Source organism: Myodes glareolus, chromosome 2 (assembly GCF_982192425.1).
Source record: "Myodes glareolus chromosome 2, mMyoGla1.1, whole genome shotgun sequence".
Lineage (NCBI taxonomy): Eukaryota > Metazoa > Chordata > Mammalia > Rodentia > Cricetidae > Myodes > Myodes glareolus.
This window is the reverse complement of record NC_142027.1, coordinates 86,577,376-86,604,624: the sequence shown is the minus strand read 5'-3', so window position 1 is coordinate 86,604,624 and position 27,249 is coordinate 86,577,376. Positions and strand designations below refer to the sequence as shown.

The 27,249-nt window shown below is 37.7% G+C and overlaps 1 protein-coding gene across 4 annotated transcripts in view; it reads right to left on the bottom strand.

Annotated features, from left to right (window-relative positions):
• Positions 1-27,249, bottom strand: part of Pan3 (poly(A) specific ribonuclease subunit PAN3) — a 110,177-nt gene that overhangs the window by 33,770 nt on the left and 49,158 nt on the right. For all 4 annotated transcript variants that reach the window (XM_085685151.2, XM_085685154.2, XM_085685156.2 and 1 more), the window contains one exon: positions 25,339-25,486. In XM_085685151.2, coding sequence (XP_085541277.1) covers positions 25,339-25,486 — 148 coding nt within the window. The remainder of the gene's footprint in view (positions 1-25,338; positions 25,487-27,249) is intronic.

Below are 27,249 nucleotides of genomic sequence, written 5' to 3'. Positions count from 1 at the left end.
GAATATGGTATGTACTCACTCATTAGTGAACTCTAGCCATAAACAAAGGACATTAAGCCTATAGTTCACACGCCTAGAGAAGCCAAATAACAAGATGAACCCAATGAAAAACATATATAGATCCTCCTGGAAATTGAAAGGAAACAAGATGCCGGGCAAAAGTTGGGAGTATGGGGGTGAGGGTAGGGGTTGGGGTGGGGGTGGGGCAAGGGCAGAGAGGGAGAGGAAAGAGAGAAAGGAAAGACTGGAGAGAGCTTGGGGGAGTGGGAGGGTGAAGATGGAGGAAGGGCAGCTATAGGAGCAGGGAAGAAGATATCCACATTAAGGGAGACATTTTAGGGTTGGCAAGAGACTTGGCTTGAGAGGAGATCCTATGTGTCCATGGGGATGTCCCTAGCTAGGTCTTTGGGCAGAAGAGCAGAGGGTGCCTGAACTGGCCTTGCCCCACTATCATACTAATGTTTATCTCGAATATCACCATAGAATCTTCGTCCGGCTATGGATGGAGATAGAGACAGAGACCCTCATCAGAACAACGGACTGAGCTCCCAAGGTCCAGTTGAAGAGCAGAAGGAGGGAGAAGATGAGCAAGGAAGTCTGGACCGCAAGGGGTTGGTTCACCTACTGAGACAGTGTGCCTATCCTAATGGGAGCTCACCAAATCCAGCTGGACCGGGACTGAATGAGCATGCGATCAAACCAAACTCTCTGACTGTGGCTGACAATGGGGACTGACTGAGAAGCTATTGATAAAGGCACTGGGGCTTGTTTCTACTGCATGTACTGGCTTTTTGGGACTCTAGTCTATTTGGGTGCAAAGCTTCCTAGGCCTGGATGGGGGTGGGGCAGGGCTTGGATTTCTCATAAGGCAGGGTTCCCTGCCTCTCTTAAGGAGGGAGGGAGGAGGGGAAGTGGGGGAGAGGAAGTGTAAATTTTTGAATAGAAAAAAAAAAGAATTTAACAGTTCTTTAAGTTATTCAAGTTAACATGTCCTGAAAATTCCCAAACTATGTATATTTCCCAGGAGCAGTAAGAACATATGTCCATGCAAGGAATGTATGTATGTGAATGCCCACAGTACATGATCATCACTACTTAAGTGTAACCAATCCAAATATCTGTCAACTGAGAAACGGCTCAGTGAGATATGATATACTGCATAGACTACAACAAACAAGAACCCACACTACTATGGGAACCATAAAATACTAAATTAAAATGGCCAAGTACATAAGGACCACTAAGTACAAGGTACTATTTGCATGATGTTCACAAACAGGCAAGCCTAGGAATAGAAAAGCAGAACTGTGGCACTAAGGACTGGAGAGGAGAAGAGCACAGACTAGTAAAAGCACAGTTTATCTACTTAGCTCATAGTCACAGTTGCAGTCTTATGATTATACCAAAATCAAGTAAGCCACATGCACAATTAAGGTTTTAGTCTTGCAATATGTAAACTAAATACCAACAAAAATATTTAATAACCAAATCATTCCAATGACCAAGTTGAATGAGGCAGGAGAACAATGAAATATGTTTTTGTGAAACATACACAAAACCTACCTCATTTACATTAACTACTGGTTAAAAGAAAGCATAAACTACACACAAATGAGTAGACTTTGGAAAAAATAATTAAATTCTTATCTGTTATTCAGATGACAATTCTACTTAAATGAACCTAAAAAATATGCTAGTCCAGCAAAAGTAAGAACAATAATATGCACAAGCTAAATATCTGTGTGAGAAAGAATGCATTAAGAGGGCTGGAGAGATGGCTCAGAGGTTAAGAGCATCGCCTGTTCTTCCAAAGGTCCTGAGTTCAATTCCCAGCAACCACATGGTGGCTCACAACCATCTGTAATGAGGTCTGGTGCCCTCTTCCAGCCAGCAGTCATACACACAGACAGAATATTGTATACATAATAAATAAATATTTAAAAAAAAAGAATGCATTAAGAAAGCAGGAATAGAACAATTAAGAAACACAAACAAAAAGGAAGTTAGAAAAACAAATGGGGGAAAAAGTAGTAATTACATCAATAATAGTAAGAGGTGATCAACACCATAGTCCTTAAGATATTCTAGACTTCTGTGGAAATTCATCAAGACAACAGGGCTGCTCTTGCAGAGGACCTGGGCTCAGTTCCCAAGAAGCACATGGTGGCTCATAACCATCTGTTAACTATTTCTAGGGAACTCAATGCTCTCTCTCTAACCTCCATGGGCACTGGTACTGTGTTCCAACACAGAACACACACACACATAGGCAAAACACTCAAACACATAAAATTAAATAAATACATCTTTAAGAAAAAAAAGACATCAGGACACCAAAAAGCTCAAATATACATGAAAAACAAATATTAAAAAGGCTGAAAAATGGTTCAACAACTAAGAGCACTGCCTGCTCTTCCAAAGGGGTTCTTCCTGGGTTCAATTCTCAGCACCCACGGGGCAGATAACAATCATAGTAACAGAAGTTCTGGGGATTCAGTAACCTCTGTGATTACTGCATGCATACTAGAAAACACCCTTACACAGGAAATGAAAATAAAAGGATGGTAAAACAAACTTCAGGGGAAAGTGACTGAAGTAGTCAGATGTGGCAACGTGCTAGGCTCTAATGCTTTTTTTTTTTAAAGAAAACATGTAAAAATACAAAAAGACAAATATCAAAAACGGTCCTTAATCCTAGCACTAAGGGGACAGAGGCAGGCAAATCTCTGTGAGTTTGAAGCCAACTTGATATACAGAGTTAGTTCCAGGACAGCCAGGACTACACAGAAAAATCCTGTGTTTTCGTCGACGACTGTGTTGTCGTCGTCTCCTGCCAAGGAAAGAAAATGTTAACTACATTTTTTTTAAGATCAATTTGAACACTTTTAATAAAGTTAAAGTTAATAAGGAGTTAACCTATATAAGGCATAGTTCTTAAAACTCAGTAAGGAAAACAAAATGGCTTGCCCAGCACCGAAGAGGAAATGGCAGGCAGATTTTTATAATAAGAGACCCACCAGGGAGAAACAGCAAATTCCAGGCTAGCCACAAATACATTCTGAGACCCTGTCTCAGACCAAAACAAAAAGGAACCAGAAGGAAATAAATTATGCAACGAATAATACAAAATACAAATCCCTCAAACATAAAGGTATCTTTGTGTATTGATAAAGAAAAGAAATTCTTATTTATGTACAGTTTATACATATATGTACATGATGTAGGTAGCCATATCCATGTGAGGATGTCAGAGATCAACAACGTGTGTCTTTCTCTATCATTCACCATTTTATTTTTAAATTCAATTATTTTGGTGGGGGGTGTCGGGGGAGGGGACAGACAGACACAGACTGTACTTGTGTGCAATGCCTATGGAGGCCAAAAGAATGGCAAGATTTCTTGGAGCTTGAGTTATAGGAGGCTGTGAGCTACCAGATATGGGTTCTGGGAAGTGAACGCACGTCCACTGAAAGACTGATCAAGTGTTCTCAGCCACTAAGCCGTCTCTCTAACATCTCCATCTAATTTTTTTGAGGCAGGGAACTAACTAGCTAGACTGACTGACCAACAAGCCTCTGAAATGCTCCTGTCCCTGCCTCCTAGAACATGTGCCTCTGTATTCTGCATTTTATTATGTGAATGTTTACCGAGAATTCAAACACGGGTTTTGAAGCTTGCTCAGCAATCATCTTACCCAATGAGCCATTCCTCCCAAGCTCCAAGAAACGGAAACTGAAACTGGCTTCTCAGACTGGTAAAAATAATACAGTTTTATTGCAGGCTGGCAAGCCAGCTCAGTGGGTAAAGGCATTTACTGCTATTATGATGACTGGAGGTCTCTAGGACACATACAGCGTAAAAAACATTAGCTAGATGATTTAGCAGTTAAAGGGTTTGCTGTAAAATCCTGATCCCTGGACCCCATGGTAAAGGTAGGAGAGTCACTGAGTAAGTGTCTCGTAAGTAAATGGTAAGGGTATTTAAATTCCATTCTAGGACACTTACAAAGCAGTCTTTTCAGAGTAAGATGGCTTATCAAGTCAAAGTGCTCACCTTGAAAGCATTGTAACCTGCATCTGACGCCCACAGGCCATGTAAACGTGAAAAATCCATTCTAAAAAGTTGTCCTCTGACCTCCACTTGAGAAGAGTGGTATATATGCCCACCCCACAACACACAAAACATTTTTGTGAGACAGTAGTAGCATATGCCTTTAATCCTAGCACTCAGGAGGCAGAGGCATGTGGATCTCTGAGTTTGAGACCAGCTTGATCTGCAGAGTGAGTTCCAGGACAGCCAGGGATACACAGAGAAACCCTGTCTCAAAAAACAAAAATAAACAAACTCTCAATTTAAAATAAGGTAATTCTTTTCTTCAACGGGAAAATTTAAAATAGATGTTTCCTCAGAAACAAATGTATCCAAGTTTTCCAGAATGAAAAGCATACAAAACTGTAAAACACTGGTTTTGAAACTGGCAACAGTGGCTGGAGAGATGGCTCAGCAGTTAAGAACACTGGCTGCTCTTCCAGAGGTTCTGAGTTCGATTCCTAGCAAGTGTTTGTTGGCTCGCAACCATCTCTATGGGGATCTGATGCCCTCTTTTGGCATAAAGGTACACAGGCAGATAGAACACTCATACAACAAACAAACAGCTGGAAACAATACAAATATGTCATATGCCCAAATCTATATGACATCAAACTAAGGGCTTAGTTATCATATAAGGGGGGAAAAAAGTAAGCCAAATATAAAATTGGCATTTGTAGAAAATTTACAAGCTATTATGTATCTACACAACAGAAAAAAATGAACCAAGAAAACCCTTGCATCAATTCTGATACTACCTGAGAAGAAGTCTAACAACCATGTATAAGATCCAAACACAAAGCTATACAATTTCATAGGGAGTTTTAAGATAAACATGTTAAAGACAATTTGGAAAACAAAAATATGGAGGGATGGACTTCTCTTCCAGACACAGTACTGTAAAGAGGATTCTCTTCACTTCTAACAACTTGCTCCTCCTACAAATACCAGCTCACTTTGTCAACACATGACATGCTCGGGAGCTGTCCAGAATGTACATCAACCTTCACTTTTCTAAAATAAGACATTTAAAAGTAACAGCATCAGAAAGATATTGAACATTCCTTATGTTATTGCCTGTAAGTAAAGCTGCTTGACAATATAACTCTTAAATTCTTCAGTAAATTTAAGTGATTAAAACCACTTTGAGTCCAAGACTCTACCCACACATTCAGAAAGTCACTAGGATGCGTACCACTCAGCATATAGTTCTACTGACAGCTAAGATTTATCATTGTGATGCTCAATCAGGGGTAAGAGAAAAAGACACAGTTGGAATCTAAGAGGACAAGACATTGTGTGGTCCACGAATAAACTCTGCACTCTACATGTGCAATTTATATGCAAGGAAAAACCTATGAGGATTTGATGCCCAAAGTTGTTACTATGGACCAGTCCCAAAGGTATCCCCTGAACCAGCACAAAAGAATTATGAATTCTGAAAAGAAACAGACTGTGTGACACAAACATCACTTACTGCAGAAGAGCATTTTAGCAAAAAAGACTGAGAAGTCTTCAAAATTCAGTTCTCATATACCAGCTGGGCAGCAGCCTCCCAAGCAGGCCTTTAAGGATTGCACTTTGGGCCTGATTTCTGCATAGATACCATAAATTGTCCCCAGGATGGCTACATTTGATCATTACTCTGCTCTACAACTATAAGAGAAACAAAGAGCAAATGTTCTGGACGTCTTGACTAGATACATTTTACATAAAAAGAGAAGAGAAAAAGGTTTGGGGGAATAAAAGAACATAGTAATGAACAAGGGATATAGTTTGTTGGTAGTCTTCACCAGCACAGTACCATAAGGTCCTGAGTTCGAGATCCAGTACCCCACCTCCCCCTCCACACACACAGACACACACACACAGGTTACAGACATATATGTTGATTTTAGAAGGTTAACACTGAGACTAGAGAGATAGATCCGTGGTTAAGAGCACTTACTATTCCTCCAGAGATCATGAGTTTGGTTGCTAGCACCCTCACTGGGTGAGGCTCACAAATACATGTAACTCCAACTCCAAGAGACATAATGCCCTCTTCTGGCCTCTCAGGAAAAGTGTAGGCATGTACACATACATACAATTCATTCACACACACACACACACACACACACACACACACACACACATATACAGATATAAACTTTTTTTTTAAAAAAATAGATCTTTAAAAATAAAAGACAAAACTGGCACAGAATATGAAAGGCCCTAAACCCAGAACCACATCAGAAATGGAAGCTTTAAACACTGACTCAACATTTCAATAGATAAAACTGTCTTTTAGAGACTGGCAAGTAAAGTCAGAGCAAAGGAGGTCAATTAAATGATCTTTGTTTAGAGTATTGACATTTTAAGAAGAGAAAGTGATGTTTTAAGAAGACAGAAGTGTCTAAAAGAGACTTCATGATGAAAAATTTTCTCCGTGTAACAGTTATTTTACATAGTTAAGACATTAGAAAAGTTGATGGAAGACATACTAACTTAAAAACTTACTAAAATAAAATGGTTTTCTTACTCTTGTTTTGTTTTGAGACATTGATTCATTATGTATCCAAGGACAGCCTTAAACTCACTTTGTAGCTAGCATAGATTGGGCTTGAACTGATAACAATTCTCCCTCCTCCTCAAGAATCTCTATGTGTATCCTTTGCATACCCTTGATCACATTTGTTTTTAATAAAATAATCATTATTAGAATACTTACAATTCTAGATTTGGAAATCCTCAGGGTCAATTCATAACAGATAACCCATTGAGTTATCAATTAATTCAAGATTATTGTTTATAATAAACTGGAAATTTGAATCTAATTACTAAAGCGACTGCTTTTAAAACTCCAATTTTAAGCCCCAAAAAGGTGAAGCTTCCCCCCTCCTTATACACTCCTTATCTACAACTGTGCACAGTCCAGGTTTCCTTGGTCAGTAACAACAGAAATGGACTCAGGAGCTAAAACATGCAGGGACTTTGCCCAATTTAACCTAGATTTACATACTTAGTGACTTTGTAAAACAATATGCCTGAAAAAGGGTTACAGGATAAAGAGGAATACCACTAAATGTAAATACACTTTTGAATTTCAGAAGATATCCTAAAAGATTAAATCTACAGAAGACCCATCTCAAACATTTCCCTGTTCAAGTTCCTGACACACTGCAGTAAACTTGTTTGTTACATGGTTGTTCCTAAGGCTTAGGTCCTGGGAACCTAGTAGATGCTACAGACAAAAAGAATTCTGATGGTTTTAAAATTTAAAGGATTTCCGGAGAATCCTAGCAATGTGGATACATGTTTGGGTCTTTTCTACATCAAAATACATGATCTATCTATCCCCCCAACTTATCATTAATTGATGGACTATATTTTACTGAAAGAAGGGGTGGGGGGTGCTTAGGAACCAGGAATATGATAAATCTTGATCATGTTTGTGGTCACATTTGCATCTATGAAACTAATGGCAATAATTATTGACATTATGATCATTTTATTATTTTATTTAAAGCTGCTAAAAGGGATGAGAAAAAGAGTTATTATAAAGTAGATATAAATGAAAGGATTAGGCCAAGCATCATACAGGCGTGAGGTTAAACATTTTTCACTTTTAAGATTAATTTATGTGTATGGGTGTTTTGCCTGCAAGCACACAATATGCAGGACATACAGGCAGTGCCTGTGGAGGCCAGAAGAGGGCACTGGATGCCTGGAACTGAGCTGAAGATGGTTGTTAACTACTATGTGAGTGCTAGGACACAACAAACACTGGTCCTCTGCAAAATGAGCCAGCCAGAGCTCTTAACTGCTAAGCCATCTCTCCAGACCCATACAGGTGTGTTTTGACTTCAAATCTAATTACATGGTAGACTGTATAAATCATCACCCTACCACCAAACAGTATCAAAAGAATTCATAAGAAAAAGCTAAGAGAATACTAGATATTATTTCATCTAATAATTTCTTTGTTCAATAAAATTCAGTTTTGCAAGTAATTCTTAAAACTGGCCTACAGAACAGTGAATGTCATGATTCTGGTCATAGTAATAACCATGCTGCAGCTGACAGACCCAAAGTTGAACTGTATATAAAAGTCAAAGTTTTCAAACTGCAGTGTGAAGTGACTTGACACCTCCAGCTTCTAGCCTCAAAAATACAAAGATATTGAAAAGAAATTTACCTGTTTGCTAGGTTGTAAAAAAATTCCATGATTCCTATTTTTAAATCACATTAGCTTTCACATAATTAAATTTAATCTTAACAACATATTTTCAATCCTTCAAAATGACAACCAAAAATATCTCTATATAATGTACTGTGGCCTAGAAAATTAAAGACAAAAGATTTTTCTTCCTATAGCATTTTTAAATCCTCAGTACGAATTAAAAATCTATATAACTAAACATTATTAATCTTATTTTTTTAACTTTCCTGCCCAAAAAAGCCCTACGTTTTAAGGTAAAAATTACCTTATTAGTATTTTTTGACATTTACTAAAAATCACATTGAAATATTAGCCACAGTCTGGAATACTTATACACTGATCTGATAGAATACTTAATCATCAAATTGCATCCCACTTAACCCTACCAGTTTCAAGCCACAAGTGCATACACTCTCTTGCAAAGATTAAATATCCAAGTGCCAAAGGTTTACTCAAGACAGCTTATAACCCCATGTGAAAAAAGGGTAATTTGGATTTTTGAGCCACAAATACCCTATGCTGACTGCTCAGGACATACAAATTCCAATTTCTTCATTTTACAGAATTATTCCATGATGTTTTGTGATTAAAATGAAAACAGAGTCAATAAAAATTTGATTAATTGCCAGAATAGATTCCTTCACAAACCCTGTTTTCACAACAGCAACCCCTTATCATTAGGGGAATTAAAAGTTGCTGAACTCGACAATCCCTCCAGTTAAACAAACAGACCCCTCATAGAGCTGTCCAACGCTGCCCAAACTATCCATCCTTTAGTCGAATCAGTCAGTTTCATGAATTGTAGGATTTATCTTCAAGTCCAGTGCTGACTCAGAGGGTAGCTTGTTCCCTAGAGAAAACAACCAACAAAAATCAGAACAGCTACTGCTCATAGGCTCTGCCAACACCCAAGTGGAAAGGACATACTTAGTGGGTGCAAAAAGAGAGAGGGAGAGGGAGAGGGAGAGAGGGAGAGACAGATCAACTACAGAGCAGTCAATAACCAAGGGCATCTATACGCCATAGCAGCTGCTCCAAGGGTTCACTCAGTTACAGCAAGAATGTTAACTAGTCAACAGCGTTTCTAAGAAAAGCTACCACACAGAACTGTCTGGTTCCTGACAGAGAAGGCACTCTAAATGGCAAGTACTCCAAAGGCCAAATCCTGTTTGATTTCTCTTTGAAAGGCTGCCTTAGGAAGATATTATGGTAGAGAGCATTAACCTCTTCACTCCAAAGCAGTAAGCACACCTGGAGCAGCTTTGCTTCAGGGTTGTTCCTTAAACATGAGGTTCTCGTTCTGTAGTTTATTATTCTCATTCAAAATGTAGGAAGAGTTATCAAATACTCCTCTTCAGGTCTAGCATTGTGACCTGTCTTTCTTGGTATGTATGCCTAAGGAAAAAAGGTCTACATGCAAAGCCTTTGAGCTTCAGGATACACCTCAACAATACAAGGCAGCCATTTCATTTCAATAGTTAGTGATGTTTGTTGCAATACTATGCTACCATGAAAAAAGAGTCATTAAAAAGCAAAGCCAAAAATGTAAAGAAACCCAAAAGCTCAAGTTAATTAAAAAATATCTCTCTGAAATGATCAGAGAGAAGTTAACCTACACAACTTTTCATTTTTATTATTTTGTGTGTATTGGCAGGGAGGGGGGTCCTTGCATGTATGCCTGTGTACCTTGTGTGTGCCTAGTGCCCTTAGAGGCCAGGAGGTTTCAGATCCCCTAGAACTGGAGTTAGAAGTAGTTGTGAGTTGCCAATTGGGTGGCGGGATTAGAACTCAGGTCCTTCGGAGAGTAGCAAGTACTCTTTCTTAAATGCTGAGTCCTCTCTATGGCCCATAACTTTTCATTTTAAAAAACTTAATCAGTGTTAATAAGTAATCGAGAATGTAAACATACCCTAATAAAGACAAATTTCCTTATTTCCATGTCTTAAGATGGAAAATTCTTGGTGTCAATCTCAGGGCCTCAGATCTCTGATTTGTAGCAGAAGATATGTTGGTGACTGCATCTTGAAAGCTGTACTCATTTGAACACTGGCATTTGGGCAATCTATCTTTTACAACAAAGCTAAGAGACCCTTGAAAGTAATAAATGGTATCTGTTATGTACGATCAATGGGAAAATGACAAATGGACACTCATAGCATTCCTGTATTCTGTGATTCAAATGAGGGATTCTACAGTGAAACGCTGAGAGAGCTCTGCGCCCTAACACGGTATGTAGTGTCCTTCCTACCGGAGTGTTTTTCAAACACTACCTAAAAATCATGGGCTTCTCTAAATGCTTCGGGGCTCTTTGCCAGTGCTCAATTTGAATGTTTTAGTTATTTCCCACTATTTATCACATCAGCAAAACATAAATGCAGGTCACAATTAGTCTGCATTTGCTTTTGAACATACTGACATCAATATAACTTGTGCTGAGCTGGGATATTTCATGTAGACCACAAATGAAAGGTCTGTTCCTGTCAACTTCATACTTTACACATAAACATTTTTATAAGGTACTGCCTCTGCAATAATCTTTATTTATATGTTCATGTACTCAAAATAAATGAGCACACAACTCATAGACCTATGATGTTTATATCACATGACAACACAGAAAGGGAGACTGAGGAATTTCCGAGCAAATGCTACCTCTCACTCACAATTCCAAGCTACTATTCAACAAAATAACCTCAGTCTGATCCTTCTAAGTAATTCTATGAGTTAGTGTAATAAATTTGACCCTGTAAATCCCAATTCTGTCTAATTCCAAATCCTGGGGCTATATAAAGACATCATGAGGGCTCTGCTTGAAAACCACCATTCTAAGTACAATCCTGATTTACTGGCTCCCTAGAGGCAGAACAGTCCAAGGCTTTTCTGCCATCTCCTGCTACATGTGCTCCAAGATTCCTTATCTCTCCTACTAGTTCTCTCAGTTCTGAAACTTTGGAGGTTTCAAATACAACACGTCCAACTTTGAAGAATTAATAGCAAAATTGTTAAAAGATATAAAAGAGGCGATCAGATAATTTTTTGCTTTCCACATCACACAGCCTGTTTAAAAAATAAATCAACTGGAAAGATAAATCAAAAAGTCTGGGTACTGTCAAAAAGACTATCCACATAAACTAAATAGTGGCTGGTTGGAATTTAGTTAACGAAATATTAGCAAAATATGAATATACAACATGAAAGTAAAACTCAGCAGCAATAGAACAACAACAACAACAACAACAACAAAAAGAAATAGAAAAGATCTTGGGTATCCCCAGGAACTCGAGTTCTTCATAATCAGCATTTAAGAATTAATGGCTACTCCAAATAGAGAATTCTACTCCAAGCCTAGCCTAGGGCTCATGACAATGCCTGAACCAGAACTTTCTTCCCATTTGTTCAAGTATTGATGCAACTCGGACTTTTTTGGGGTGGGGGGTTTCACTGACTGGGTAATACATTTTAAAACTGGTTAAACAGGAAAAAAAACTCAAGCAAATGGGTTCTCAATTGTGAGAACAAACCTGTAGTTTGGTTGTTTTTGGGGGGGGAGGGGAGAGTGAGGGAAGGTTTGCTTCTTGTTGTTGGTGGTGGTGTTTTATGAGGTGGGGTTTCTCTGTGTAGTCCTGGCTGTTCTAGAATTTACTCTGTAGACCAGGCTGGGTCTGCCTCCCAAGTGCTAGGGTTAAAAGTACATGCCACAATGTCCAGCTCAACTGTGTTATAAACAGAAATCTTGTCCATCCTCTAAAACTCATCTCAAATGTTTTCTTTTGCATGAAAGTTTATTAACAGAACATCCTTACATAAACCAGGTAAAATACACCTTCAAAATTTCTGACATCTTGAGTTCTCCCCCTCTAGAATTAAATGGCTGTGTCAAGAGTTAGGAGAATTTTAAAATTACATATAAAGGTGAATGCTCCTAATTTGAAATTTCAGAGTTAGGTCTCAATGGGGAGAGGAAAGCCTGCATGCTTGATCACAGTCATCACAGGTGACTATAGTCTCTACATTCGAAAGTTCCCTGGAACTTCTAAAGAACAGGCAATGAACAAGAGTTAATGTTTACTAATGGTCCATGTGTAATCACAAAAATAGATTAAATGACAAAGTCTCCAGAACCATTTCACTTCAGAGAATGAAATACACACAGCAAAACACATAGATATAAACTATGAAAGTCTAATCAAAGACTCAACACCACAAAAGCATATAAGTGGAAAATATTAATAAGGCTAGAGAAACAAATGATGTGGAGGAAAAGGGACATTTAACTTTGATCAATGAAAGGAAGGCAAGAACTCAGCAAACAAGTATTTTTCTTCAAGACTTTTTAAAATCAACATTTATACATTTATTGTCTGTGTGCATGTGGAATGAAGGTCAGAGGACAACGTGCAACAGTTAATTCTTTGCTTCTCTAAACAGTAAAGAATTGACTGATGGGGTGAATCTCACGTCCATCAGGCTTGGCGGCACGTTACCCACACCAAGGTGCCTTGCCAACAGCAGAACAATGATAAGCACAGCAGAGCTTGGGAAGGAAACAATGTTCAAATACAACAGACAGCAGGCTCAAGCACAGAAAGCCCACATGAGGGAGACCTGAAGAGAGCAAGCTTACTTTTTCAGGGGGAAAAAAAAAGATCTTAAGTGGCTTCTTTCTGAATATTACTAGTGGATACTGGACCAGGGGCAGCTCTACAGCCTTTAGTCACATCTTTACCCTCTTCGGGAAGTACACACTAGGCACTGTGGCTGGAACACTCACACTTAAGACAGCAGAGTAATCCTGAATTTCTTCTTTCACAGCTTCATACAACACAATGTTCATTTCTACTCTAGATCTGTATCAATCCCATAGTCTGTTTATTCATTGAGAACTCTGACAGTTTCTTATTGGAATCTTGTGATCATAACTAAGTATATTACATATTACTTGAACACATTGATTATTCACACTGATAGGCATCTTCTAAGTGAAAGATGCACAGGTATATATATGTACAGAAGGATATGCTGGACAAAGACCTGATGGGACACAGCAAGATGGAGGGACATTTTATCTCATCATTCAGAAAGGTGGAATGATGTGGGATGTCCTTCTGTATACGTGTTGCTTTTACTGGTTGATGAGTAAAGCTGTTTCAGCCAATGGCTAGCAGAGAAAAGCTGGGAGGAAAGTCCAAACAAAGATAGAGAGAGAGAGAGAGAGAGAGAGAGAGAGAGAGAAGAGGAGAGAGAGGGAGAGGGAGGGAGGGAGACAGAGAGAGACAGAGAGAGAGAGAGAGAGAGAGAGAGAGAGAGAGAGGAGTTGAAGAGACATCATGTAGTCACTGAAGGAGAAAGATGCCAGAACATCACCAGTAAGTCACAGCCTCGTGGCGATATACGGATTAGTAGAAATGGGTTAATATAAGAAGAGGTGGCTAGGAACATGCCTGAGCCACTGGCCAGTGTTATAATTAATGAAGTTTCTTTGTGATTATTCAGGTCAGGGTGACCAAAAAACTAAAGCATAGCTTCCATTTACAGAGTGGTACCCAATGAGAGACTATTTAACATCTCCTGTGGAAGAACCTTCCATTGATATCTTTTAGAAGCTGAGAATTATTATAAGAAGGCATTGTGTGAAGGCAATTTTCTTTGTCTTTTTCTTGTATAATGAATCTTTTAAATCAATAACTATAAGAGGCTATTCTTTAGGTGACAGAGAAGAAAAGGAATGGCTGAATCACATCATTAACAGCTCTTAGATCTATTACCATTCTCCATTTCCCAGATTTCTTTTTAACAACAAATACAGGAGAATTCAAAGGGCTGGTTGATTCTTCAACATCCTGAGCATCTAGTTGCTCCTGTACCAGTTGTTCTAAAGCCTGCAGCTTCTCTATTACTAAATACAGAAAGCAAGTCATGACAAAAAGTAAATTTGGAACAAGACTCACCAAGATAAGTCAGATAATGGAGTATTTTCTTTGTTTTTGCCAAATGCAAATAAACCAGACATTATTGATGTATTATTGCCTGTATATATTGTATGTAATCATTGTACTTATTGTATATATTTATTCTTATATTAATTATACCCTTTTTATTTTAGACCAAAAAAGGGAAATGTAGTGATAATTTATTCATATTTTAATAAATAAAGCTTGCCTGAAGATCAGAGAGTAAGACAGTCATACTGGTCAACCATACAGACCAGGTAATGGTGGCACACACCTTTAATTCCAGTAGTTACATTAGTTTGCCACAGAAATGGGCAGTGTGGTGCACGCCTTTAATCCCAGCACTAGAGAGGAATATAAGGCGGAATGAGACAGGTCTCAACCTTTGTCCCATTCTGAGGATTCCTGGAGGCAGGATCGCCATTTCTGTATGAGGTAGAGGTAAGAGCCAATAGCTAACTGCTTTGCTTTTCTGATCTTCAGGTTGAACCCCAATATCTGTCTTTGGGTTTTTAATATTTGTGCTACAAACAAGGACCAGCTTAGCATCTTTGTTACTTATAATTTTTATAAAATTACAGAAATTATATATTCACATTTAAAAAAACTCCATAATAATCACACCCAAACCTTATTAACAAGAACATATTAGGTCAATGTAGTACTCTATTAATTATAACAAGGAACATAAATTACATAGAGGCAAGGAAAGAAGCCCTACCTCCCTCAGTGTATCAAGACTAAAGATTCCCACAGTGACCAATGCTATGCTAAAGTTCTGGTTTTTGATCAGGATTGATCACAGAACTTCCTGAAAGCCTTTTTAAATTTGACATGTAGAAATGAGAGGAAAAGAAATAAGGTGCTAAGTGATTAAGTGGATTTTTTTTTTAAAGTTTCGGTTTTTTGAGACAGATCATACCTGTGAACTTTTACTCTGAGTAGCTTTTGCCCTTTCTGAAACTAGTGACTTTGGGGAAAATTGCTCAGCCTGTGATGTCTCAGTCTGCTCATCTGTATAATGAATAGCTTAGCCCTGATGCCTTCTGTCCCTGATCTCATGACAGTGTGGCATTTGGGGGTGAGACAGACACTTGACAATTACCTTGGAAAGCAGTGTTGTCAACAAATAATATCCATCCACCATCTGATACTAAAAGGATACACTAAACATTTTCCTATCCTCAGCACCCACCCATGCCTCTGCCTAACATGTGCTGGGATTAAAGGTGTGCACCACTTTTAATGCCCTGTAAGAAACTGGATTTTAAAGATAAGAGTGGGTCCCAGTCAAAAATGTACTAGTTTTTGTGTGCTGTTAGAAACAGTGGTTTACTCACTACTGTTCTTAACTGGCCTGGAAATAACCTACCCCAGCCTTCTGAATGCTGGGATTACAGACATGAGCCACCATACCCAGAAAGAATATACATTAAAAACAAAACAAAACAAAACAAAAAACCTAGGGAAATGTTGGTATACTGCTCCTTGATATACTGCTCAAAGATTAAAGTAAAGCCACATTAATTTTCCTGAAGTTTAAATTAGGCTTTTCTAGCACTAATGGTTCAAAGCAGCAAAAAAGACAGTTTTCTTTTTTTAATAAATAAATAAATAAATAAATAAATAAGCTTTTTACAGGAATCTGCTCCCAGTATAATATTCTCTCATAAATACAAAATCATTTTCAGTAGTTATGAAAAGCAAAAAACCCCCAACCTAACTTTAACTTTCTAAACTTTTCAACATTTAAAATATCAGGGAAGTGCTGAAATTTATTTTAATAACTCATTTTATTCAACATCATAAAACCTAAATTTTTACTGAATAAATCATATTTCAAGACACAAAGTGTTCTCCTTTGTGTGTGGTAGTCAGGTAGGACATAAGTATATGGTGTGCATGCACAGGCACCTGGAATAGAGCTGAAAGTTGCTGTTCTCCACCGTGTATTTGGAGACAGGACTCTCACTGGAACTCAGCAGCAAGCCCTAGGGATCACCCTGCCCTGCCTCCCAGAGCTAGAGTTACACAGGCATGGTGGCTATGCAAACTCAGGTGCTCATACTGTACCAGAGTCAGGACTCCAGCCAGACACAAAGGTTTTTTACATTGCATATGTTCTTTCATAGAAACAAAGACAGAAAACAGTTCTCACAACGGAGAAATTGGGTAGAAAGAAAATGTCTTCTTGGAAGACCTTGAAAGCGAATTTTCACCTTTACCTTGATTTTATAACATCCTGAGATGGCTCTTTATTTCCCTCAAGAGAAAGATAAAAAGTTCAAAATATGAGCCAGGTTTGGTCACGCATGCCTTTAATCCTAGCACGGGGCAAAAGGCTGGTGGATCTCTGTGAGTTCAAGGCCATCCTGGTCTACAAAGCAGGTCCCAGGACAACTAGTGCTGTTATACAGAGAAACCCTGTTTTAAAAAACCCGAAAAGTTCAAAATGCAAAATATACAACGTAAAAAACAATGCATACAACCACAGAATATTTCTCATCCACAGGAAAAAAGAAAACTATACTCCCAAGAATGAAGGTATTAAAGGAACAATGCACTTGAGAAAATTCCCCAAAACTTATACTCTTCAGAAGAGATCAAAATGTGTAACTTTTATCTGGAGATACGGCCTTGTTTAGTTAGTACTAACCTGAACTGTTAATCCTAAATATTGAGCTTATAAGCATGTATCACCAAACTCAGTGCAGAATCAACTTTTAAACACTAAGAGAGGAGTGAGAATGCAACTCAATGGTAAAGCATTTCCTCTGGAAGAATGTAGGCCCTAGGTTCACTCCTTTGAGTGGTGTAGACAAACAAGCAGGCAGTGGCGAGTAGTGTACAAAGTACCTAATAAGAGTTTAAAACAAGAATAAAAGCACACAAGAAATAACAGGAGCATAAATATCAAACAACGACACAAAATTCTACCCTTGAACAGCATTTTAGTTCAGATGGAGACAGATTTTGTCATTATGAAAAGGCCTGTGAGGAGGGTGTGGGTGGAGCCCGGGTGAGAGGTCAGAGGATAATTGTGCCAGTTGTGCTCTTTCCACCATGTCGGCCCCAGGTATCAAATTAAGGTGTTGTCCAGCTTGTCCACAAGCACCATTGCTAATGAGCCATCTTGCCAGCCCTGAAATAATATTTACAAAATGAGGTAAAATAATTTTCTATTAAGGCACTCAAAATCTAGATTCACGGTAGAACACTGGATCTAAGACTTTCTGGGGTTTGTGGTATCTGATTAAACTCTTATTTTGCAATCCTTTAATAGACAAATGAACAGTTTTCAATCAATAAACCAAGAACTAAAAAGCATGAAATGAGACCATGAAGATAAACTTTGTTTAGATGCTGCATGTGATGACATATGCTTAAACGTCAGCACTTGGGGAAGGGTACAGGAGGACATTTCTAAGTCTCAGGCCAGCCTGGGCAATATACAGCAAGATCCCTGTGGCTTTGGGAGAACCCGGGAAAGAGAGGGGGTGGGTTGTTTGAATGGAAATTGATCCCACAGACTCATGTGTTTGAATGCTTGGTACACAGGGAATAGAACAATTAGGAGGTGTGGCCTTGTTGGAGGAAGTGTGCCACTGTGGGCGTGGACTTTGAGGTCTCATATATGCTCAAGATACTACTCAGTGTGGCAGTGCACTTTCTGTTGTCTGCAGATCAAGATGTAGAACTCCGAGCTCCTCCTCTAGCACCATGCTTGCCTGCATGCTGCCGTATTTACTGCCATGACAATGGACTAAACCTTTGAAACTGTAAGTCAGCCCCAATGAAATGTTTTCCTTTATAAGAGCTGCCATGGTCATGGTGTTTCTTAATAGAAACCCTGTCTAAGACATGGTATCTTTCACAGTTGGGAGCAAATACAAACGAAAACTATAAAATGTTTCAAACTGACTAGTACAACTATTTATTTCTCTTCATTATATTATATAAAAAGTGACATTTGTTCCCACACATTCTCAAAGCTTTGTTAACTTTTCCTAAAAAGTAAAAAAACTTTAATAGAAGGCGTGAGAATCTGACCAAAATAAATGCAGTTTAATCTACATCTGGTTTTCTTGTCATTAACTAGAGGATTTTTAAAATGGGTACACGGTGGTTGAATTTACATCTATGGGTAGGAGATAGGTGAGTATATATTATAAGAAAATATTTTTATAAGTATATAAAATGATTAAAAAACCTAAAGCTGCCTACAACAGTGTCCACTCAATACAAACTGAGTAACGTTTTATCGGTCATGTATCTTTCAGTATTATATGGTGGAGACTACTGCCCATGATCACATTCCTTTCTACATACAGTCATCTTCCCTTAAACGTAACTTCAGCCCTGCCTGCCTTTATAAATAGCAGAATTTCTAAACGAGCTATCATTAATTCAACCTTCATCCTCAGAATGTTGACTGCAAGAAAACATAGAAATTAAATCCCTAAAATTATGAATAACTCAGCCACCTTGCTCACAGGCCTATGATGGTTAATTTTCTTTAGTCTCTAATGTTTGAAAAAAAAAAAAAACAGAAAAGTGACCTGTGCGTCCACGAACTTGACCAAAGACCTGAGATGACAAGATCTTCTGTGCTGTAGTCTCTTCACTGGTAGTCATCTGTTAATCCACAGCATTTAGATTACTTCAGCCAAGCACCAGAACGGGGTGCTTGTTTCAGCATGAGATTCCCTAGACCGCATGATGAAGATGGGCACACCCCACACAGCATGACACAACGTAATAAAGCAAACTCACAAAGACAAAGACGGGTGTGCCATGTTTTATCTCGCAGAATCTAGATTTTAAAGTATAAAGGTGGCAACTGAAGGGAAGAACAGAGACCAGGTAGGAACAGTGATGAATTTAATTCATTATTTTGTGTGCTAATATGAAAAAAATTAAGTGGATAAAAAGGGGCACATGAGAGGTGCTGGCTACTAAATTAATTTTGGGGTTCAAAAGAATCATCTTTTTCTATCTCTGTTTACTTAAAGATACTAAGACCAGTTACTGTAGCGGCTTAGATACCATTTTATAAGCAAAAAAGGGAGAGGAATGGGTTAAAAAATTAAAATACAGACTCAAAGTATGTAAATAATGCCTCAAAGTTGAGCTAACACCTTGCATCTAAAGAAGAGAGAACTGTAACACAACTTCTTAGAGCAGAGTAGATCCTGGCTATGAAGAAAGAACCTTCCAGACTTCCCATTCATGCTTTCCTTCCTTTGCGGCTTCTGGTTGGCTGACTAGTGAGATGCTGAGAAGAGATATGAACAACAGACCTCAACTATAACCAAGAAATTCTGTTCTATGTAGCCTCTGCATCTGAGGATCTGTTTCAGGAGTTTAATCCACACTATTGCACTCCATGAAGCAATGGTAGAGCAGTTAGGAACTAAAAGTATCATTGCCATCCCATTCATCTACATAGTTGTCTCCAGAGCACACCAGCACACCGTCCCAACCCCAATAAATGACCACTACTTGCTACTAGTTACAGAACCATTACTCCAAATGTTGGAGTTATTTATTAAACTGTAGGGGAGGGGAATCTCATTTCAGCAATGTTAGTATATAAGAGATTCATGACCAAATAACCCAGAACTAAATTCTCAGCCCACACCAAGAGCTGTTGTTAGGTTTCCTCACTGAATGTTTATTTGTACTAGAGACATGAAAAGGCTAAGTCCATAAATCTTCTTTTTCACTAAGACCCTTTGCATATGCCCTATCCTCTAACCTCTATGCACATCTAAAAGATAAAAAGCAACAAAAATGACTTCAATAATCAAGCTAAGATTCAAATGATAATCGAACAGAGAGGGTTGCAACCATTCAGACCATCCCTCCAGAATGAGGACTGCTTCCAACTACATAAGTAATCTCAGCAGAGTGAATGTACTCACCACACTCCCTCCTCACTGTGGCCTAAATGCACTAGAAACAGCTAAAAAGTTACTGTAGCTCTAAACCCATTTGATTTTAATTGGGGAGGAGGAATGATTTCTAGCTCTCCACATTAACCTAAGACTCACAAATGTTCTGGGCATTTGCTAACTTATGTTCTCTGTCTCTTAGCTCAATTAGAACCAGTACAATGCACTAATGCAGCTCAGACTCTCTTGCACTGGTTGTGATTTTTACTTACATAAAGTATGTCAAGGAAACTCACAGACCATTAAAACCCTTTTAAATCCAATCCAAGAATCTTAACAGTATTTTTGCTATTCCTCTTCAGTCTTTACTTCTACAATTGTTTTCTGCTCCCTACAAGTCGCTGAACAATGACATTTCAGACTTTAAAGCTGTCTTCAAACAGAAACCAAGCAGTATATGGAAAATCATAGGACTACTTTAGAAGAACTGTCCATGTTTCATATGCATCAAGTCACATTCAATATCAACAGTACAATCTTATCCAAGAACTGTAGGAACCTTTGCTACAGATGTAGGTCACTGAATCTGCCACCTATCCTTGAAGGAGACTACTTCTTCCCACCCAGCCCCTCCCCTCAGTTCAGGGACAAGGCAGCCAACATAATGCAATTCACGCAGTAAACCCACAACTGGAACTCTCAAGTCTAACAGGCAAATTAACCAGGGATTCCCCAGCCAGAGAGTGTTAATCTACTATTAGCTATTTCAGCCTTACCTGACATGTCTCCAAGTCAGCTGCTGCAGCCACATCCCCCTCTGCGCCAAAAACGTCTTGCCTCAGTTTCCTGAAATTCCCAAGTGGGACAGGGAATACAGCCAGATGGCAACCTCAACCTGGGTATAGTGTCTAGAGTTCCACTGTCAGCAACCTTCCCCGGGTACCACAGTTTGTGTCTGTACATGCACACAAGCAGCAGACCCTTCTCCGACAAGCTCAACATTAAAGGGCAACAAAATGCTCCTCTGCTCAAAAACGCTGAAGGCCCTGATCTTAACAGTAAAATAATCGTTAACTTTTTAAATTTGTTATTTTAATAAAGTAATCCTCAAACTAGAGAACCTTCAAAGATTTAAATGATTATGAATTATGAATATACCTGAAAAACAAAGTAGTTACAAAAAGATGGACACATGCAACTTTAAAATAATCCTTACAAGTACTTTAAAGCTGCTTATAGGAATGGTCAGTACCTCACCACATAGACTTTTAGTTCTGACACTGCTAAAACTTCCTTGAGATTCATTTTTGTGTGATTTATTTAATTATATAATTGAACATTAATTCTTAAAAGTTCATCAAGGCTATTTATTGAATCATTAAATATTAAATAAATTCACTGTATTCAAGAAATATGCAATTAAATTATTTCCCAATACAAAATGAGATCTTAGTAAATAAGCATTATTAAGAATTGCAAATACTTAAATTTTAATCACAAATTATTTCTATTAATAGAAACATTAACAATTCAAAGAAATCAAATCAGACTAAAATGTCATAATTAAATTGTGATAGAATTACTTAAGAATCTCACAGAATCCATTTTAGGGTAGACTTGAAAAATAATAAGGAAATGTGCTTAGAGTTCTACCCATCATAATCATGTTTAAGAACTCATAAATCTTTTATGACTTGCAATATTACATCATTCATAAACACAAGGCAATTACAGTGTTAGCTTCTGAGCTTTTGTGTTCTGACTGACTCATGTAGCTTAAGATAGGTAATTTTAAGTATGAGTTTGGATATTCTGTAACATCAGGCGCCTGCTGGTCATTTTCAGCTGCACATTTCTTTAGCTAGATATTGGCATAATAATTTGGTCAGTCAGATATAGCTGTTGATTTCATTTTACAACATTGCTCTCATCTATACAATTTATAGGAATTATTTTTTTTAACCTATTCATTTTGTTAATTTAATTATTTTTCTTGGTTTGCCCTCTTACCTTTCTGATTTAAAACAAATCAGTTTTATGGATATATGCATACAAGAACTAATTTAAAAAGTGTAATTAAAACTATGTGGAAAACATTTTAAGAACTGAGAAAAAAGAGTGAGCTAATAGCAGTGGATGAGTGACAGCCAAGCACAGTACAGTTCAACATAACCGATCATTTTTATTTTCTTCCAGCCCACTGACATGTGAGTTGAGCTACAGTTCTTAATGCTCCAAGCAACTTAAGCAAAGATTTCACTTGTCAGAAATATCCACTGTAAATAAGCACTATGAAAATTTATTTCCGTCCACTCGGATTCCAGTATTAGATTGCTAAACAAGCCAAATGTGCAACAATTAAGAGGAATTAAATCTCTACCCTTCCTCAACTCTGACAGAAAACATCATAGACCTAATGAACCACAGAACTTTATTTTTAGCACAGGACTTTCAAGAACTTTCAAACTATTTAAAATCATAAGGACGTTTGTAACGCCCACATTTAAAAAAATGTTTCAACACTAATAAATAAGAAGAAAGATGGATCAATTCATGTCCCCATCTCTTCTCCTTTGCTTCTCTCCCACACTTTCCCTAAGACAAGCGTAACAACATCAATATTAGTAGTTCAGCTCAACATTTGGCACCACCACTTCCAGGACTATGAGAAAACAACTGGTCACTTTCGCAGAAAACTGGCTATTTATTTGCTTCAGCTTATAGGAGGAGCAGAGAAAATGTGTTGCTGAGTGACAGAGCATCTACCTAGGACATGAGGCCTTGGGTTTAACCTCAGTAATGTAAAAACAAGCAAACAAAAAACCTAAAACAAAATTGGCAATAAGTAAGTACCATTAATAGTGCTTAGCATAGTAATTATTCTTCTTATATCAGGCATATAAAATTTACAGTAAGATATACTGTCTGGTCAATAATTTACAATAAGATACAACGACTGGTCAATCCAAAAGCCTAAAGGGGATGGATATTTGAAAATGCTGAAGACGCTCTATGGCCTTTTCTTATGCTTTATTATGTTAATAATCATCTTTTCAACCTCAAGAATTATCTCACTAATAGAACAAGAAGTGTCCAGTCCCTGAGTCACAAATGCACATGTCACACCACATGAGAATAAAGAACACTACCCAGAAAGGTTTGATTTTCTATTACTCTCTCTCTCTCTCTCTCTCTCTCTCTCTTTTAAACATGCTCTGGCTTAATTTAATAGCTAATTTAAAGTATGTCAATATAACAGCTGATTAAAGTATGTCAATTCTTACCTTATTAAGTCTATTAAAAAACCAAAACACTATTGGGAAAAACTGTGATTTTTAAAAAGTCAACAAAAATAGTTTTCATGATTAAATTATTTTTGAGGCACAGAAGCACTAAACTATCATTTCACAACTTGGCACATTCAAGATTTCAATCCTAAAAATAAGTTCAGGAAAATCTTTTCAAAGACAAAGTCATTAGAAAAATCTCTAGACCATGCTGTGTAAAAGTATTCTTATATAATGTACTTGAGAAGTCACTTCTGAGAAAGGTGTAAACTAATGATCTTAATTTCCAAAAGGCTATGAACCTGTTAATAAAATTGGCGTACAGAGGAAAACACCTATTTGCAAATAAAAAATATAAATATAATTGCAGGGGTTCTAAAAGGTATTGAAGCCCAAGGTAATTTCCATTCCTTAAATTCGTAAACCACAACTAGGACACTTAGAACTGTAGCTCATGGTCACAGGTTCAATGTAAGAATACAACTAAGACTACAGACACTGGGTTATAACCTAAAGGAGACTTCCCCAAGCATTGAAATTTATGGGAAAAAATGGAAGGCAATGAAGGGTTATAAAAATGGTGTTCAGAAAAAAAATGGAAAATTCGGTTTTTATTTTCTCCTATCAAGAGTTAAGTCATTAATACATGGTAGAAGGAGGAAAGTGTTAATGAGTACACCGTTCATCGCCCTAGTACTTAGACAACTATCATCTGAACAAACATCCCTGGCACAATAGCTGTTAAAGATCAAGACTTTAATAGGATACAGACCTACTTCCAATTGTGCCAAAGGATGGTTATTTTGTCATTAATAGGAAGACGAGTGATCATTCTAACGTTAATGCAGGAGAATAAGCAATTTCTCAGTTAAATTAAGCTAAAATTAATTAACCCTAGAGGTATAGGTCCAACCTTTGGACATTACAACAAGATATCATCTACAAAGTTCATCCTTGAGAACTGCTAATCAGGTTACAAAGGAAAAAAATCATAATACTGTAACTAAGTGTGAGATTTTTGTGTGGGGCTGTGCCTTGGACACGCCCACACCATAGTACTCAAACATGGGACCTCTAAAACAGCTCCTACAAGTTAGCAGTTACTAGAGTTTCAAAACCACAAAGTGGTTATGGATGTTTCTAAACTAAATGCTTGAAAATTTAAATTCCCTGTAATATTTAAAAAGGCCTTTGCAGTGAGAGCAGAGTACTGCACCTTAGCTACGTGTGAAGCCTGCATTCCTTAAAATGACAACTCTCAAGTAGTCTTACCAACTATGTACACACAAAATTACTTCTGATACATATAAAGCATTGGCTAAGCAAACCCATGTTTTGTGATTGGCATACGTAGCTCATTACTGTTGATTCTTTATCAATACATAGCAGCAATTTATAAAGCTATGCAGAAGCACAGACATGTTAGATATGTCTAGACTATGCTTTTGCAAAAAAAAAAAAGTGATCCATCTCATGGGGAAAAACTCCTAATAGGACACTGCTTATAAACAAGTTTACACTACCAGACATTCAGTTCTGACACTGTTTTCCAGAGCCGAAAATGTTTACTTACTTACTTACTTACTTACTGACACAAACAGAAAAGACCCACATGAGAAGTCATGGGAAGAAACCAAATGGAAGGACAGAAGTGGCAAGGGAGTGGGCAAGAGTGGGGAAAGTAAGAGAGGAGGGGGGCAGAGCTAAATCTCCCTGTTACCACAAGTATATTATTCCAGCTCTAAGTGACTCCAGGCTGAGAGGCTAAGACAGATGCTCTTTGTCGCAGAGTGAATCATTCAAGTATACAATTTCACTTCTAATAAATAAAAACAACACAAACAAACAAACAAACAAAAAGCCACAATGCTTACAGATGTGATACCTGAAACTCACTGGAGAGTTACTCAACTTACCTGGTGCTAATCCAGCAGAAGCAGGACTTCCCATGGATGGGTGAGAGAGAACTTGAGAGAAGGCAGACATATTTGACTGGGACACGTTACTCAGCCTGGAGGTTGATCCTCCTTTAGGTATAAACTCGCTTGCAGTAGGATTTGGTGTCTATTTGAAAACCAAATATAGGAAGTTAACACACTTTAGGCCTCCAAAGGACATTTGACTCTACTAGGTCTTACTCTTTAGTGTTCCATTCACTAAACTTTTACTAAAATGATTTAAGTCTTTTAGTTTCCATATTTTAGTATACTATGAATAATTTTCTTAGTGGAAATCAGATAATCAAATCCAAGGTAAACTTTTTCATGTGAAGACTTTTAACCCTGTAAAATGTGAAATGTGCATGCATCACTTCTAAACCATCCTTACAAGTTTTTGAGAGGTGGAGGTTGAAGGTACCTCAAAACTGAGCAACAACTTTCAAACTTCTATCTTTAAATCTCTTTCCAGGATGAAGATCAAAGCTGTTTTTCTTTATTGTAAGGCTAAACATTTCCCCACTATGATGCTATGCACTGAAATAACAGAACTCAAGAAACACTTAAGGCAAACATAAGAAGGGATAATAAAAAAAAATGTAAAGCCCCCACTGTGCACCACTGCAAGGACTCGTAGCACTTGCCAGGCAAGATTACATGGATTAACTCCCACACAACTCCTACATATTCAAACTGGATGTCACTTTTGGCTTTAAGAATTACTAAAGTATTATAATACTATATTATATATTAAGTTCATAAAGCTTGTTTCTGTCTACTTGGAATTCTAACAGAAGGTAGAAAATAAAAAGATGAACTAATTATTATAAAGCCTAACACAGCTTCCTTATTTGATATGAATGACATTTTAAACTACCAAGTTAAGAGTTCAAAGTACTGTATTAGAAAGGGAAAAAGTCACAGGCTAAACAAATTACAAAATTTTAAAATAACATTTCTGATAATTAGTCAACTACACTTAAAGTGCTACAGTACAGAAGAAACAGCAAAAACTGGCTTACTGTGAACATCCTGTGAGTACACTGTGAAGTGCTTCCTATGCCACATCTAAGACACAAAACTGAAAGAATAGCTAATATCCCATTTTCATGTAGAACAGTGGTTTTCAATCTTCCTAATGTTATAACCCTTTAGTGCAGTTTCTCACATTGTGGGACCCCCCAATCATAAAATTAATATAAATATTAGATACGTATCATATCTAATACGCAGGCACCCAAGAGGGTTGTAACCCACAGAATAAAAACAGTTGACCTAAAGGCATTAAAAAAAAAATTCCTCCCTGGGCAGTGGTGCACACCTTTAATCCCAATAATTGAAGGCAAGCAAACCTCTGGGAGTTCGAGGCCAGTCTAGCCTACAAGGTGAGTTCTAGGACAACCAGGTCTAGAAACTCTGTTTGGAAAAAAAACAAGCAAACAAACCAAAGACTCAAATGCTCAAGTTTTCAAAAGTAGTGGCATAGTCTTGAAGTGGGTGGGCCAAACTTCTGGGACAGAAAGCAAACTGGTGAGAGTTGCTGCAGTACCTCCAAGTCACAAGGAGGCAAATGACAACTAAAAGACACCAAGCTTGGCAGCCTCCATCTGTACCAACCAACCCTAATCTACATTTAAAACAGAAGGTCAAAACAAATGCTATGTGACATACTATGTTAACAGTCCAAAACGCCCTGGAAAAAAATGGCATCTTGGAGATTACAAGTCTATTGGGAAGACAACAAAATTAGGTAAAGAAAAATCATGCATTTAATATATCCCTAAAAAAATAAAAATCACCCTACTTTGCTATAATGAATTATATTGAACAAAATAGATGACCAGATTTCAAAGATGAGCTTCTCCAACTTAAATCCATTTTTCCTTTTTT